This window comes from Procambarus clarkii, chromosome 25 (genome assembly GCF_040958095.1).
Source record: "Procambarus clarkii isolate CNS0578487 chromosome 25, FALCON_Pclarkii_2.0, whole genome shotgun sequence".
Classification (NCBI taxonomy): domain Eukaryota; kingdom Metazoa; phylum Arthropoda; class Malacostraca; order Decapoda; family Cambaridae; genus Procambarus; species Procambarus clarkii.
In genome coordinates, this window is record NC_091174.1 from 21,173,375 (window position 1) to 21,190,883 (window position 17,509).

General features: G+C 41.4%; 1 protein-coding gene across 3 annotated transcripts in view; it reads right to left on the reverse strand.

Annotated features, from left to right (window-relative positions):
* Positions 1-17,509, reverse strand: part of LOC123756335 (uncharacterized) — a 327,128-nt gene that overhangs the window by 137,169 nt on the left and 172,450 nt on the right. For all 3 annotated transcript variants that reach the window (XM_045739404.2, XM_069331354.1, XM_069331353.1), the window contains exon 2: positions 6,528-7,366. In XM_045739404.2, coding sequence (XP_045595360.2) covers positions 6,528-6,577 — 50 coding nt within the window. In that variant the 5' untranslated portion in view covers positions 6,578-7,366. The remainder of the gene's footprint in view (positions 1-6,527; positions 7,367-17,509) is intronic.

Genomic DNA, 17,509 nt, shown 5'->3' on the forward strand with positions numbered 1-17,509 from the left:
AAGTGTTCCCAGTTGTCTATGAAAGATATTGCATTTGATTTGCAACATCTTTCCAGCCGGCAATTGACACCAAGTGCCCTCGATATCCATTCATTTCCCACTCCCTTTCTTGGAAGAATGCCACATATGATCGGGATTCCTCCCTTGCTCCTAACTAACTCTATGGCTGTTTTATACCTCTGAATCAGTTCCTCACTCCTGACTCGACCAACATCATTTCCTCCCACGCTAATGCAAATAATGGGATTGTTCCCATTACCAGCCATAATATCATTCATGTTGTTTATAATATCACCAATGCCAGCTCCGGGATAGCAAACCCTTAACCTGTTCCCCCTATCTCTAGCACAAAACGTTCTATCCAAATACCTTATCTGGGAATCTCCCACAACTAATGTTTGCTTAGGTACTTCCTTTACTTTCTGAGGGGCCTGCGCTTCCTTTCTCTTCGTTGCTTTCCCTTTTGCGCGATCCACAGTCTCTCCACAGCACTCGTCCTCCAAAACGTCAAATGAATTTGAAGTTGCTATGGCGTTTGAAGGCGGCTTTATCAAAGTCTTCTTAAGGCCCCTGTCTTTAGCAACTCTCCAAGACGAGGTCCCTTTACTGCTGGTCTCCTCCTTCGTTACTTCTCGTTGTTTTTTAAGCTGACGCACCTCCTCCCGCAGAGAGTCCAACTCTGTCCTCAGGGCTCCCACTAGAGTCACCAGGTCCTTCACTACAACTTCCATATTGCTATGAAGCAATTGCTATTGCTTCCATATATTATATGCTTTTTCGTTTAATTCTATCCAAATAGTTTCTGTGTGTGGCTCAGTTTTGATTCCCTCTTTGAGACTACATTTCAAATTGTCCCTAACATATATGGCTACTCCCCCTCCTCGTCTAATATATCTATCTGTGTGAAATAGTTTAAATCCATTTATCTGATATTCAGCTAATAGTTCTCTATTTTCTACTTTCCTCCACGTTTCGGTAAGTGCAATAATATCTATTTTTTCTGTGCAGACAAGAGCATTTAATTCATTAATTTTATTTATATATAAATTATTTAGATTCAGGTTTGAGTAGCAACATTTGCAAATTTGCCGATGATACGAAAATCGGTAGGGAAATTAATTCGGAGGAGGACTCACTATCACTTCAAGTTGATCAAGATAGGGTTTTGAAATGGTCGAAGGATTGGCAGATGCAGTTTAATGCTGATAAATGTAAAGTTCTGAGGTTAGGTAATGATGATAGGGTTACAAGATACGAGCTAGATGGTGTTGAGATTGCGAAGTCGAATTGCGAAAGGGATCTGGGAGTTATGATTAGTAAGAATTTAAAAGGTGGTTATAGAATAGGAGCTGCCTCGTATGGGCCAATAGGCCTTCTGCAGTTACCTTTGTTCTTATGTTCTTATGTTCTTAAAACAAAAGGATCAATGCATAAATGTTCGTAATAAGGCAAATCGGACACTTGGATTTATTAAGCGCAGCGTTAGTAACAAGACACCTGGTGTGGTTCTCAAGCTATATCTTGCTCTAGTTAGGCCCCATTTAGATTATGCAGTTCAGTTTTGGTCGCCATATTATAGAATGGATTTAAATTCACTTGAACGTGTCCAGCTTAGGATGACTAAGTTAATTCCCCAAATTAGTAATCTTTCATATGAAGAAAGATTAACAAAGCTTAAGTTGCATTCACTGGAAAGGCGAAGAGTTAGGGGTGACATGATAGAGGTTTACAAGTGGATGAATGGACATAACCGGGGGGATATTAATAGGGTATTAAAAGTATCAACACAAGACAGAACACGAAACAATGTGTATAAATTGGATAAGTTTAGATTTAGGAAAGACTTGGGTAAATACTGGTTCAGTAACAAGGTTGTTGATTTGTGGAACCAATTGCTGCGTAACATTGTGGAGGTAGGGTCCCTCGATTGTTTCAAGCGCGGGTTGGACATGTATATGAGTGGGATTGGGTGGTTATAAATAGGAGCTGCCTCGTATGGGCCAATAGGCCTTCTGTAGTTGCCTTTGTTCTTATGTTCGTTTAATTCTATCCAAATAGTTTCTGTGTGTGGCTCAGTTTTGATTCCCTCTTTGAGACTACATATCAAATTATCCCTAACATATATGGCTACTCCACCTCCTCGTCTAATATATCTATCTGTGTGAAATAGTTTAAATCCATTTATTTGATATTCAGCTAATAGTTCTCTATTTTCTACATTCATCCACGTGAATGTAGGTCAGATATGACGTCTTTATGGGAACTGGTTACATAGATATTGGATGAGGCGTGTCTAGGACGTATACGGTCTTTGGGGTCAGCAAAAGCGCGAGGAAGATCACGTTTCGTCTAGGAGTACCTACTGTCACTGCTAACTTCAGATGGAAACGCCAGCCTGGCATATTTATCCTAGGATGTTAGAGGAAGTCGTGATCCACCCTATGTGGGTGGATGTATGTGGGGATGGCATTGGTCACCTTGACAGCATTGTTGGCTTTCGTGGCCTTTCTCTCTTTGCGTAGGGTATTCTGAGTTTTGTAGGCAACAAAAACACTGATTCTGCTTCATCACGTGAGCTGGCGTCCTCGTCATTCTGGGAAGTAATAGGAAGGAGTGCTTGTTCATACTGTACTTCAACATCATGTGGGATGATGACTGAAGTGGACGCATATTCGTCTGGAGCATTTTGGAGAGGGTCAACCGGGTCAATGTGGATGTCCCCTGCCGGCAGGGGAGTATAGTAGCCATAGTCGCGAGTATCACAACATGAAGTGACAAGACTCATCAGTTTTTACATAGCCTTTCAGGCTATGGAGTAACTTGTAACCCGTACCCAGAGCAACTTGTTTTCACACAAATACAAACCAACCCTCCCCCCCCCCTCTAAACTCTATTTCCTGGGGGTTAATGGAAATGTGTTATTATTGGCTACAATACAGTGCAAGCTATGTACTGTTACTTACTATTAAGAACTGTATATCGCTTTCATATATAATAGATAGGTTAAAGGACAGGGGGAAGGGGGGTTTGTAATAGGGAATTACTTATGTTGAAAACATATGCAAGTTGATGGTTATTAGGCTGGGGACACAAACAATCTTTCTCACAATTAAATTGATTGCTACTAAACGAATTTGAACATGAATGGGTATGATAATAGGGTATTGATGGGGTGATGTGATTGAAGGGTATATGTGGATAAACGGAAATGAAAGGGGAAATTAATTGGGGAAATTTATTAGACATTAGGTAAGACATTGGTAAATACCAGTGTGAACATTGTGCTATTTTCCTTGCTTCTTATGTGTAGACCTTCCGAAGTTTACTCCATTTCATAGTGATCGTTAATGATTGGTTCAACATGGGCGGAAATAAATAGGAGATACTGTTTGGTCCCTACAAAAAGACCTTCTGCAATTTAACTCTTAGGTTTAATATACAATCTTCAACCAGAAATAATCTTTGAAAATAGGATGTAATTTAAATCATCGAAAATTGGATTAAATGTGTAATCATCTTCCCTCAATCAGTTCGTTTTCCATAAAGACTTTGCTGAGTGATAACGTCATTGAACATTCGGGATGGCTGTACCTGTGCGCATTACCCAGGTAACAAACTTTCGGGATGACGGGAGGGAACCGTTTAATCTCCATGAAAAAAAATTCAGCATGCCAGGTCTTTGCTATTTAATCCCTATGGTAAAAAAGCAGGGATAAAATCGCAGCTGTTACACACGTTCATGGAAAAAAAAAATCATTGGCCAAATCGCAGCAGTCATCCACGTTTATGGAAAAAAATCAGGGGGCCAAGTCGCAGAAGTCGAAAGCAAAATTGCCGTGACTTTGCCCTCTTTATACTAATCACTGCTTAGTGGCGGGTCTCTAAAGCCTACACACCAGTGCTTAGTGACGGGTCTCTAAAGACCCCACTCCAATGCTTTGTGGCGGGTCACTAAAGCCTCCAAACCACTGCTTATTGATGGGTCTCTAGAGCCTCCACACCACTGCTTAGTGGCAGGTGTTTAAAGCCTCCACACCACTGCTTATTGGCGGGTCTCTAAAGCTACCATGCCACTAAGTGTCGGGTCTCTAAAGCTACCATGCCACTAAGTGTCGGGTCTCTAAAGCCTCCACTCCACTGCTTAGTGGTTGGTTTCAAAAGCCACCACACCACTGATTAGTGACAGTTTTCTAAAGCCAGCACACCACTGCTTAGGGGGCCTAACGACGAAAAAAATCGGAAAATACTGATATATTTTTAAAAATACTACGAATTGTGGCAACACCGTAGTGCAAACCGATTATTTTTATGATGAAAAACCTACGTATTTATGGTATATTTGCGGCCGCAATTGTACAGAATCCGGTGACCCTCGGCTCGGGTGCCCGGAAGGGTATTGCGCCATACGTTCTAAACTTAAAAAATAACTTCTTATGGATAAATAATATACTCATTGTTGATCAAACCACACACTAAAAGTGACGGGACGACGATGTTTCGTCCTCTAACAAACGTGTCTTAATAAAGCTCACCCTTCCATTCATCTTTCTTTCTCTTTCCTTCTTTCTTTTTCTTTCCCTTGTTTTCTCTTACGATCCCTTGACTATTCCTATTACTATCCTTCTTCTTCCTATGTGTATGACATAGTCGAGAAGGACACCATTGGAAGGATATCCCCTTATTGGATGGGTATAAATAAGAGCTGCCTCGTATGGGCCAAAAGGCCTTCTGCAATTACCTTGGTTCTTAGGTACTTATGTTATTATTCCTATTACTATCCCTTTTATTACACCTTACCTTTCGTACCTTTGCCTTGCTTTTTCTTCCTCTAAGAAAGATTTTTCTTCCAATTTTGATAGAAATCGGTCGACGTCAATCTCAGCCACAGGTGGCCAAACTTTAAACTTATTTTACTCAAGTAAGTAATTTACAACTTCATGGTGTCTGGACTCATTTATTTATTAATCAATTTGCATGAAAATTACACATTATATGTAGAATTTGTGCTAAAATCGTCATTAAACATTTTATTCCAATATTCACTTGTTGAATTTATAAATCTTTATAAACATCAGTTTGTTGTATATTTTTGGGGGGAAACTGAAAAATTTAATTATTGCACTAAACAATTTTTTTTTATAAAATTACAAATAAAAATTCTTTATTATATGAAAATGTGATAGTTGAGTGTTATAGAAAAGATTTTAGTTGACACTTGTGTTTGTCTAGGCATTTTAAAGTGTAGAAAATTTGCTGAATAATAGATTTAAAAAAAAAATAATTTCTCCCTTCCTATTTACGCAACGATGCTGAGACTTGGACCAGTTGAAGCCCTTTTCATATAAAACTAGGAAATAAAGTTTGATTGAAATTGAACAACTTTTAATTTTTGGTGTTTGGCCCCCTTAGTGGCGGGTTTCTAAAGCCAGCACACCACTGCTTAGTGACGGGTCTCAAAAGCCAGCTCACTACTGCTTTGTGGCGGGTCACTAAAGCCAGCACACCACTGATTAGTGGTGGATATCTAAAGCCTCCACACCACTGCTTAGTGAGGGGTCTCTAAAGCCTTCACACCATGGCTTAATAAAGGATCTCTAAAACCTTCAGACCACTGATTATGAGGTCTCTAAAGCCACCACGCCACAGCTTACTGACGGGTCTCTAAAGCCTCTAACCACTGCTTAGTGTCAGGATTTCTAAAGCCACCACGCCACTGATTAGTGACGGGTTTCTAAAACCACCACACCACTGCTTAGTGACGGGTTTCTAAGCCACCACACCACTGCTTAGTGACGGCTCTCTAAAACCACCACACCACTGCTTAGTGACGGGTTTCTAAAGCCACCTCACCACTGATTAGTGGTGGGTTTCTAAAGTCACCACACCACTGCTTAGTGACGGGTTTCTAAAGCCACCTCACCACTGATTAGTGACGGGTTTTTAAAGCCACCACACCACTGCTTAGTGATGGGTTTCTAAAGCCACCACACCACTGCTTAGTGGCGGGTCTTTAAAGCCTCCACACCACTGCTTAGTGATGGGTTTCTAAAGCCACCTCACCACTGATTAGTGACGGGTTTTTAAAGCCACCACACCACTGCTTAGTGATGGGTTTTTAAAGCCACCACACCACTGCTTAGTGACGGGTCTCTGAAGCCTCCACACCACTGCTTAGTGGCGGGTCTTTAAAGCCTCCACACCACAGCTTAGTTCCAGGTTTCTAAAGCCATCATACGACTGATTAGTGACGGGTTTCTAAGTCTTTCAGACATGATCCAACTTCCTCCCGACATTTAATTACATATGTCACCTGAGATACTGTCTGTTGTCTCACGCCGTCTATAGGTCCAGCCTCTGTACGCCTCCATTCTATACACCTTTGTTTTTCCTATTGAGGTGCTATCTGATACTTTGTTAGCCCCATGTTTTCTTAATTTTATTTCCTGAACTGAGTGATACATAACAATAAAGAGTAGGGAACGAGAGGAAGATAGTGAGAAGAGTGTACTTAGCATGGAAGAGCTCACCTGGCCTGAGCACACAGTTGTAGCGTAGACGCGTCCAGACCAAACTCCATAGTGACGGTGTGGGTGGTGGTGGGGCCGCAGGCGTGGTAGTGGTAGTGGCTCTAGGGGTGGTGGTCGTGAATGTGTGGTAATGGTGGTGGCATTAAGGGTGATGGAGGAACTGCGGGTATGGTAATGTTGGTGGCATTAGTGGTGATGGGGCAGCTGCGGGTGTGTTACTGGTGTTGAAGCTGGAGGTGACAGTGGGAAGTATTGCAGTTGGCGTTGATGGTGCTTCAAATGATGGTGCTGCAGATATGGTAATGGTGGTGACACTTGGGTTGGTGATGGTGCTGATGGCTGTGTTTTGATGCTGCAACTGGTGGATGTGGTGCTATAGGTCGTGACGGTGCTGCAGGTGGTGGAGCTACAGGTGGAGCTAAAAGTTTGATGATACAGGTGATGGAGCTACAGATGTTTGTGCTACAGGTGGTGGGGCTACAAGTGCGGTGCTACAGGTGGCTGTGTTACAAGTGTCGGTGCTTCTGGTGGTGGTGGTGCTACAGGTAGTACAATGTCAGCTTATTGATGCGTCATTGTTGCTGGGTCTGGCCACACCTGCACACTTGCTCTAACCACGATGCCGTGTTGACAGTGTCCTCAGCCAGCCGTGGTGTGCAGGCCAGGGAAGTGAGCCTTCAGTGCGGCCCCACACACACACACACGGTGCCAGACGTTGGTCTCGTCACTTGTATTATCCTCACCAAGTGCGTTGGTTTGGCCGGGTTGGTTAGTCTTGTATAAGGTCTACTCACTTCCCCACTTTAAAGTTTGTTCCTTTTGTTTGCTCTCACTTGTATCTGAAAAAAAACGAAAAAGGGTAAAATAAATCTTACATAATGCCAGTATTGCATAACAACCAATGTTTGTTGCATATGATAAAAATCCGTATGTTAACATTTTTCCATAAACATAAACATCAGAAGCATGTGAACAAGCTAAAGGTAAGGACCAGCCAAAGCTGTTCTGGTGCCATATATTGAGATAAACAGAAGCGAGAGACAATGAACTCGGGTTAATTGAAACTACGAGGTATTCTCACAGAACATGATTAGGATGAACATGTACATCATCAAAAGGAAAATTTCAGGGGGGGGGGTATATACAACAGAACTAATGTGGAATCCAAGGTTGAAAGATGAAAGGCTCGGAGAAGTAATGGATGATAATGAATTCATTATGATAAGAATTAAAAAACCTAGAGGAACTAGATATGACCAGGTCAATGGGCCCAAACTTGATTTCACCATTGCTGTGACAAAGGTTCTTTGTCACTCATTAACTTTGTTTATATAACACTTAATACAGGAAATCTCCCAGAGGTGTGGATAAAAAGAAACATAGTTCTAATATCCAGAAAGAGCACAGACATAAGATTTTAAATTACAGACTATTGTAATTGTAGCATTTTCTATGTAAAGTTTTGGAGAAAGTAATCAGGTAGAGAACGGAGAGGACCAACAATGTAATGAAAGAGCAGAATGGATTTAGAAAGGGAAATTCGTGCCTAACTAACTTGATTGAGTTTTATGATAGGATTGTGAGAGAAGAAAGGCTGGGAAGACTTTATTTTCCTAAATTATCATAAACAATTGACACTGATCTTCGTAAAAGGCTGCTGTACAAGATGGAGCGGAAGGCTGGAATAACAATGAAAAAACTGACATGGGTAAAGGAGTACCAGGAGGGCGGAGAACAAAGAGTCAAAGTCAGAAGATTTCGAGTTAGAGGAATGACACAAGTGGGGTCGCTTAAGGTTTGTCGTGGAACTGCTGCTGTTTACAATTTATGTAAACGACTGCAAGAGGGAATGAGCAATCAATGTCTGCAGATGGCACAAAGCTGACGAGGAATGTAAAAATAGAGGAACAAGCCTGTCTTTACGTTACTTATTAAGAGTAAAACAAATTTGACTGGTATAGCAAGTTGGTGTAGAAGAACTCGCAGCCTCAGCTGACGAGTTATGTATAACACTCTGTATGGGGGGGGGGGGAGACACACACATTAATACGGTAACATTGGCAACATCCAAAATGTTGACAAAAATAAGAGCATCATTTAGAAACCTAAGCCAATCAAGGCAATCTACACGTTCGACCAATATTGGAATATGTAGTACTAGCATTGAATCTGCATGTTAAGCATCAAACCAAAATTGAAAACGTACAGAGATTTGCAGCAAGATTGGTGCCAGAGCTTAGAGGCTTAATTTTAGCTCTGGAACTAAGTCCAGTACAGGCTACTGCAACTCTCACAACCTTAGAGGGCAGAAGAAAAAAGCGGACAAGATAAAAACAAGGGATACTGAGGGAATATACAAGGTGAGCATGGACAACTTCAAACTGAGACGCAGTACTACAAGAGTACAACCGTGGAAAAAAAACTCCTCCCATACCCTTCTCTTCCCTGTAGACACTAATTGGTAAGTACTGATATGTAAGCACACACACACACACACACACACGGCCGGCCGGCCGGCCGAGCGGACAGCACGCTGGACATGTGATCCTGTGGTCCCGGGTTTGATCCCGGGCTCCGGCGAGAAACATTGGGCAGAGTTTCTTTCACCCTATTCCCCTGTCACCTAGCAGTAAATAGGTACCTGGGAGTTAGTTAGCTGTCACGGGCTGCTTCCTGGTGTGTGTGTGTGTGTGTGTGTATGTGTGTGTGTGTGTGATGTGGAAATATAATAGCAGTAGTAGTAGTTACAAACAGTTGATTGACAGTTGAGAGGTGGGCCGAAAGAGCTGCAGCTCAACCCCCCCCCCCAAGCTCTACTACGTGAATACACCGTCACCACTACTATCACTACCACCGCCACCATCACCATCACTGCAACCATCACCACTAACAACACTACCCGACCACCATCACCACTATCTCACCATCACCACAATCCCACCATCACCCTAATATCATCACGACTACATTCATGACGAACACCATCATAACTATCCTACATTGTCACCATCATCACTATCCTACATCGTAGGATAGTGATGATGGTGACAACTCCTACCTCCACCACCATCTCCATTAACACCATCATTACTAACAGCATCACAATCATCACCACACATAACTACCTTTACTCTGCTACATTAGCTACACTGCCAGTATTTACTCAAGGACATCCCTCTTCAAGTTAAAAAAAGAGTCATTGGTATGTTTGGCTAAGCTAATGTAACTCTCGAAACTATTAACAGGTAAGTCATTGGGAATGTCTCAGTTCCTCCAGATTTATGTCCAACATTGAGGTTTCGCTTGTGAGCGATTTAATATAAAAAAAAATACAGAATAACGCTCGCATCTTCCTGTTATACATTGTGAATTTATGTGGATTTCCGACATTGGATGGAAAGTTTATCAGATAGTTTACCTCGCTCTGGTCAAATGAAAAGCTCCAACAGATATGTGTACACTTTCTTGTAAACAAAACGGAATTGGAATTATTACGCTTAACAATTCCCACTAGTCAAGTGATATCATCAGAAGTGGATAACATTAAAATCGACACCACAGTCCATTACAGCATTACTCTTTGAGTCATTCATAAGCACGCAAAGCCTGTTTCTGCAATGATGAAACCAAAGTTGTGGCAGGCTTGTAAGAAGCAGTTCACTTCGTGTTGCATCATTTGCTCTGTGCTGGCGTTGAGGGAGCAATAATTAGCGAACAGGAAGTCTCTTATGGCAGTTTCCTTCACCTTTGTAACGGCCTGTAGGAGCCAGAGGTTGAACAGCCCACCGTCAGTCGTGTATCTGATGGGTATACCATCCTGGCAGTCATGGAAGGTACTAGTAAACCTGGCCGAGAATACCATGCTGAAGAGTATTGGTGCGAGAATGCAACCCTGCTTCACACCGTTCCTCACTGGGATGGCTTTTGACTCTTCTCCTTCGTCCTGTCTAACCACTTGGGCTGGACGGTAGAGCGACAGTCTCGCTTCATGCAGGTCAGCGTTCAATCCCCGACAGTCCAAGTGGTTAGGCACCATTCCTTGCCCCCGTCCCAACCCAAATCTTTATCCTGACCCCTTCCCAGTGCAATATAGTCGTAATGGCTTGGCGCTTTCTCCTGATAGTTCCTTCCGTCGTACTTTCGCCATCATGGAACTGCTGGACAATCACAGTTAATTTTCCAGGACAGCCAAACGTCTCTATTATAATTCACAAGCCATCACTGCTGACCGTATCGAAGGCCTTGGTCAGGTCGAAGGTCATGAAGAGGTTACTATGTTGCTCTTGGCATTTTTCTTGGAGCTGGCATACAGCAAATATCATAACAACCGTTCCTCGTTCTGTGAGGAAGCTGCATGTGTTTTCTGGGTTGAGACCCTGCTCAAGGTGTTGAGGGAGAAAATAAAAAAGGATTAGAGTCAGGATCTTCCCAGTGATGGACAGGCGTAAATTACCCCGGTGATTATCCAAGACTGCCCGTTGCCTTTCCTCTTGTAGATGTGAACAATGCTTATTATTATTAACATCTTTATTGACAAAATTTAATACAAATTTTGCCTAATCTGAGGATTTCAATTAAGTCTTGTTAAAGTGAGGATAATGCTGGTATTCACTGTCACACAGGACAGAGGGTCATACACAAGACAATAAGCCTAAACTGTATGCTGAAGCACACATATATCATGGTTACAATCAATGTTTTAATGCACGAATATGTAAAAACAACTTTCCATTGTGCACTGCCACACAAGGGCAGGGATGGGTTCATAAGAGATGCAGCTTAAAAATAATACAAATAAAATCGTTCTTCATTCTTTAAAATGGACAAGCAAATTTTAGATAAATTGTTAGGATCTCGTCCAGTACACCAGATTCAACGTAATAGTTACACAGTTGGTCGTACAATAGGACAGGAGGTAAAAAATCTTTCACGGTTTCACATTCACATAGAGTGTTCTAGTGACACATTCACATAGAGTGTTCTAGTGACACATTCACATAGAGTGTTCTAGTGACACATTCACATATAGTGTTCTAGTGACACATTCACATAGAGTGTTCTAGTGACACATTCACATAGAGTGTTCTAGTGACACATTCACATAGAGTGTTCTAGTGACACATTCACATAGAGTGTTCTAGTGACACATTCACATAGAGTGTTCTAGTGACACATTCACATAGAGTGTTCTAGTGACACATTCACATATAGTGTTCTAGTGACACATTCACATAGAGTGTTCTAGTGACACATTCACATATAGTGTTCTAGTGACACATTCACATAGAGTGTTCTAGTGACACATTCACATAGAGTGTTCTAGTGACACATTCACATATAGTGTTCTAGTGACACATTCACATAGAGTGTTCTAGTGACACATTCACATAGAGTGTTCTAGTGACACATTCACATAGAGTGTTCTAGTGACACATTCACATAGAGTGTTCTAGTGACACATTCACATAGAGTGTTCTAGTGACACATTCACATAGAGTGTTCTAGTGACACATTCACATATAGTGTTCTAGTGACACATTCACATAGAGTGTTCTAGTGACACATTCACATATAGTGTTCTAGTGACACATTCACATAGAGTGTTCTAGTGACACATTCACATAGAGTGTTCTAGTGACACATTCACATAGAGTGTTCTAGTGCCACATTCACATAGAGTGTTCTAGTGACACATTCACATATAGTGTTCTAGTGACACATTCACATAGAGTGTTCTAGTGACACATTCACATAGAGTGTTCTAGTGACACATTCACATAGAGTGTTCTAGTGACACATTCACATATAGTGTTCTAGTGACACATTCACATATAGTGTTCTAGTGACACATTCACATAGAGTGTTCTAGTGACACATTCACATAGAGTGTTCTAGTGACACATTCACATATAGTGTTCTAGTGACACATTCACATAGAGTGTTCTAGTGACACATTCACATAGAGTGTTCTAGTGACACATTCACATAGAGTGTTCTAGTGACACATTCACATATAGTGTTCTAGTGACACATTCACATATAGTGTTCTAGTGAATGCAATAAAGGTTTGTCACAGAGTTTACAATATTCTGGTAGTGGCTCAGCCTCACTAGCCTTCCTGATGTGCCTATAGCTAAGGCGAATTCGCGCAAGGACTTCATCACATTGCCTGGTCCGGTTACTGTGCTGACCATACAAATGCCTATTACTACAAAAGTTGTCATAGCTTTCAATACTGCAGCTTTCAGGTCTCTGGGCATTTCTTAGTTCTTCTAAATCGGAATTAATTTCTTTACTTTGCATCTTTCTAATAATTGCATTAGATAGTCCAAAGACATAATCAGTTTTCTTTCCTGCAAGCCTCATTGGCCATTTGGTCTACAAAGTCATGTTTCCCAACTCCAACATGGGATGGGATCCACACAAATTTTATACAAATCATTGGCAAAAATTCCATTCCATTTAATATTACAAGGTACTTCAGACATAAATTGTGATGGATTATTGTGGGGCTGCAGAGCACTTTTAGAGGCACAGAATATCACTCCACCACCATTAAGGTTAAGGTACTCAGTGGCTAGATAAATACCCAATAGCTCAGTCTGTGTCGTGTTTGCCCAGTTGTTTAATCTCTGTGTACTAGACATAATCATTTCATTCCCTTTATATACAGTACATGCACAACCTGTTCTACCAGTCCCTAATTGCATGCTGGCATCTTTTAACTGTTGTGAAACCTCATCTTCATTCCAGACGCCAGTTTCTGCATCATAGCTGGGTCTCCGGTTTTGTACAGCTCAGCAGAGACTGCATCTGATACTGGCATTTTGTCACAGGAAAGCTGCTTGATGTCCTTCCTAACTTCTTCTGTGGGAGATTTATCGAGGTCCTGGTTGATCTCCACTTGAGGTAGGCGAGCAATGATCTCATCGTTGATTGAGGCAGGGCGGTTAAGGACCTGATCAAAGTATTCAAACCATCTGTCCAAGATCTGCTTCTTCTTAGTCAGCAGTTGAGTCTGCACTGAGGAAGGAAGCCGAGCCAGAGGGCCGTGGTCCAAATATAGCCTTCATAGCATCATAGAAAGGCTTGGTGTCGTGACTCTCTGCATAACCCTAACCCAGGATTTCATTGGCCATCTTGCTAAAGCATGCATCCTGCATCTCATGTAGTTTCCTTTGCACCTTCCTTCGGGCTCTGGTATAGGCGTCTGTCTTACCTTGTGATGTAGGGTTATTCTGGTGTGCTCGGAATAGGTGATATTTTTTTCTTACAGCAATACCTTTATCTCATCATCGTTTTCATCAGACCATTCCTGGTTTCTGCAGGTTGCTGGTCCGAGGTGCTCAAGGGCAGTAGAGGAGACTGCATCTCTGAAGGCTGCGAACCTCACCTCAATGCTGTCTTGGCCATTCTGGGGTGTGTCTAACATCCTGCCTTCTAAGGCATTGGAGAATCCTTCTGCAACATTGCTGCTCTTCAACTTGGAGACATTGAGTTTCTTTACAGTCTTCTGACCTTTGGGTCTTCTGGTGGGCAGGATGTGATGCAGGATGTGGGCAGGATCATCGTGTCCATTTGGACTCGATGACTGAATGTTCCAAGTACCGAGATTGAGCACCCTCACTTTCTTGTTCGGCCTCTGTGGAAGATCATCACCAGCTGCTGCTTGCTAGCCATGGTGAACTGAAGCAGGCTATGTTTAAGTACTTTTTGTAGCTCCTTCCTCCATGGAGGTGAGCAGAGTGTCCTGATGAGGGCTGCTCAGACACCCAGGGAGCTGCCGAACTCTGCTGCTGCTCCGGTCCAGTCGAGAGCGACCCTATGCCCTTAGCCCCCTGTGTGCAGGTGTGTGTGACTACAGCTTCTAGTGTATCCTCACCTGCTGGTTTACCACTCGCCCTTCGATGCAGGGCTTGAGATTGCGCAGTATGGGTTGAAGTTATGATGCGCTTGACTTAGATTAAAGCGAGTGAGAGTTGTGCAAATCGTCAGCCTAACCTTCTCGTCCCGGTCTATCTGGGTCCAGCAGTAAGACAAGTCGGGACGGCAGCAGATAGGTTAGGATGCAGTGGATGGCCAGCAGTGTCCATCTTACATATCTTACTGCGCCCTATTGTTGGGCTCCACAACACTTTGCTGGTCCTCCTTCCTGCCTGTTGAATCCTTCTGGTGATTTCCTCCATGCAGTCTGCCGGGTCCAGTTTCCGCATGTGTAGGTGGACAAGCTTTAGTTTACCGTGGGCCTCAATCCTTCGGCTACCCTCACCTGGATTTGCCTGCAAGTTGAACAGGTCTACTAGGATGTGGCCGCTGTTGCAGGCAAACAGCTACTATGAGCCACAGGTGAGAGTTGGGTGCAGGTTGAGATTAAAGTAGACGAACCCCCTGAAGGTACGACTGTTACCTGTCAGAGATACTACCTCTGACACTACTCAGGTACTACTGTCAGTAGTCAGGTACGTCAGGTACTACTACACTGACACGCCAAGATACCTTTTAGTATCATTCGCGTGTATATCATCAGATACCTTTCCTTGAGTTGGTTCCATATGTTTAAATGATTTACCATGTATGCAGTAAGGGATCACTGCAAACTTTCCAGCTCTGCAATCTCGTCTGACTTGAAAAAGAGATGGTGGATGCTCAATAATATTCCACACGGGATAACAACAGTGCTGTTAAGTACACGATCACTGGTGTGTGACGGCCCTTGTTTTGTGTGTTCTTTATGTCCACTCTCTCATTTCTCAGGTTTGAGAAATGTTTGCTCTATCATGATCTCTAAGAGTTAGATCTTCTGACATTATTATTGCGAGGTTATTAACATGGTCATGCCATTTTGTAACAATACCTTCATTCTATTTTGTATCCTGTACTTATTTAATGGCTTTCGCTTTTCCCATATCGAAGCAATTATAATTTGTCACCGCTGAACCTTATATTATTTTTCATTGCTTGTTGGATGATCTTGACTATATCAGATTACAATTTTTCTGCATCTTCCTCTGAGGCAATTTCCATAATTATTTTGATATGTTTGGTGAAGGATGATATGAAACTGTGGCTTGTATTCCTATTAGGATTTCTTCGATAAGGATATGGAAGAGCACCTTTTCATTGACGATAGCTGTGGTACCAAGTTTCGCACCATTCTCTGGCTAGATTTTTTTTTTGTATTACTACCACTGTTTGCAATTTCTTTGCTAGAACATTTTAAATCTACCTACCCACTGTTATTCCTTTGGTTTTCATTTTAAGGGGTAGCATATCAAGTGCTTTTGCAAGGTCTGTGCATACAGCAACTGAATTTGTATTATTTTCTAATGCCTCTGAAACTGTCATAGTGATTAGGTAGTTGTGAGGGACAACAGCTTCCTGCTCAACAACCATGTTGACCTAAATTCAATAATTCATTATTTTCCATTTATTGGGTACTTTCTATTCCTAGCATTTTCCCAAAACCTTAATGATACATGAGGTCAGTGCTTTGCTGTTTCCTTTGTGAAGTGGGGCAATATCCACAGTTTTATGGTCTATATACCTTTTTCTAGGCCTTTTTGTCATAGTTTATAGAGTGACTGTAAAAATGTCATTTTCTGCGCTTTTATTTTTAAGAAGTATTTTCAGAAATCTAGCCTTAGAGCTGGGTGCATGGGTATATTGTCTATTTTTTTCCAAAGATAATGAGTTTATTGCAATATTTGACATCTGCCTTTCTGTTTAAGCCGAATTCATGAAAAAGTTTTCTGTCTTCTAGTTTGCTTGTGTTAATTGTGTTATTAATCACAGATTCACATTGCTTTCAGAATTTCGTTAATTTATTTATCTCTAATGTATGTACCTCTTCTTGACAGGGGCGTATAATTGTCATGGTTTTTAATTTGCTGTTATTTTCCTACGTAAAGGACTATGTCGAGTTTTTAGCAGCTTCTAAGACCACTTTTTTCTCATTTTCAATCTTTATTCCTGTAGGAGTGTTCTAAGTTTAGTTCTATTTCCCGGATTTCACTGTGAATGTTTGTCTGCCTTTATGAGAACATTTGCGACTTCCTAAGTGTTTTGATCAAATTCCTCCTCCTATACATTCACCTTCATTATTTTTCTAAGTTGAAACCATTTCAGATCTCTCTCAGAGGGACATATTTAATGTATATTTTATACGCTTCTATGTTATAACTTATTTTGTATCAGTCATTGTCCCAGTTGATAAAGTGAAATTTGATTCATTCTTCCTCCATTGCAGATGTGTTTTAGGCACAGACATGAATTTATAATCATTTTTACTTCAATAATGTTTTGGTCCGAGTAAGTCGTATTTGAGTGTGATATTCCTGACTTGTTCTTCATTATTTGTAAAAATCAAGTCTATGAGTGTTATCTTAGAATTGATTGAAGACCTAGACAAAAATCCCCCAGATTGGGGGAATAAATCCTCCAGATTCTCCCAGACAGGTGTCTCATTTATGAGTGTTCACTGCAAACTTACCACACAGTCTCGTTAGCTTCTTTTTTATTTAGGCTTCTTCCTTGTGAATTATTGTCTTAAATCTCAAATTTGAAAGGTTAAAATCTCCTTAAAGATGAATATTTGGTGCAGGATTTTCTAGGTCTCCTTGTCAGTTCTCGATATTTATTATGTGTTCACCAAGTGTTTCGGTTGTTGCATCTGGGAATTGTCTATGAGTATAACTGCCAGCTTTTGTATTCAACTTTTAACTTAAGGTTTCACCGACATCATATGATTGTTTTAACAATTCTATGGAGTTAAGTCTTTAACATAGAGACTTATTCCTTTGCGTCCAATTTAACCAATCAAATTTTTAGATATTATAATCTGGAATCTAAACCATACTATCCAAATGATCTCTGAGTTTGGGTATGAGTTCCAGTGAAAGCTCCAAACACTGCAGTTGACTCATTGAGTTAGTGGTTGGGACTCTGGTGTATGTATGTATAGCTTGTTCTCCCAGTTCCAACAC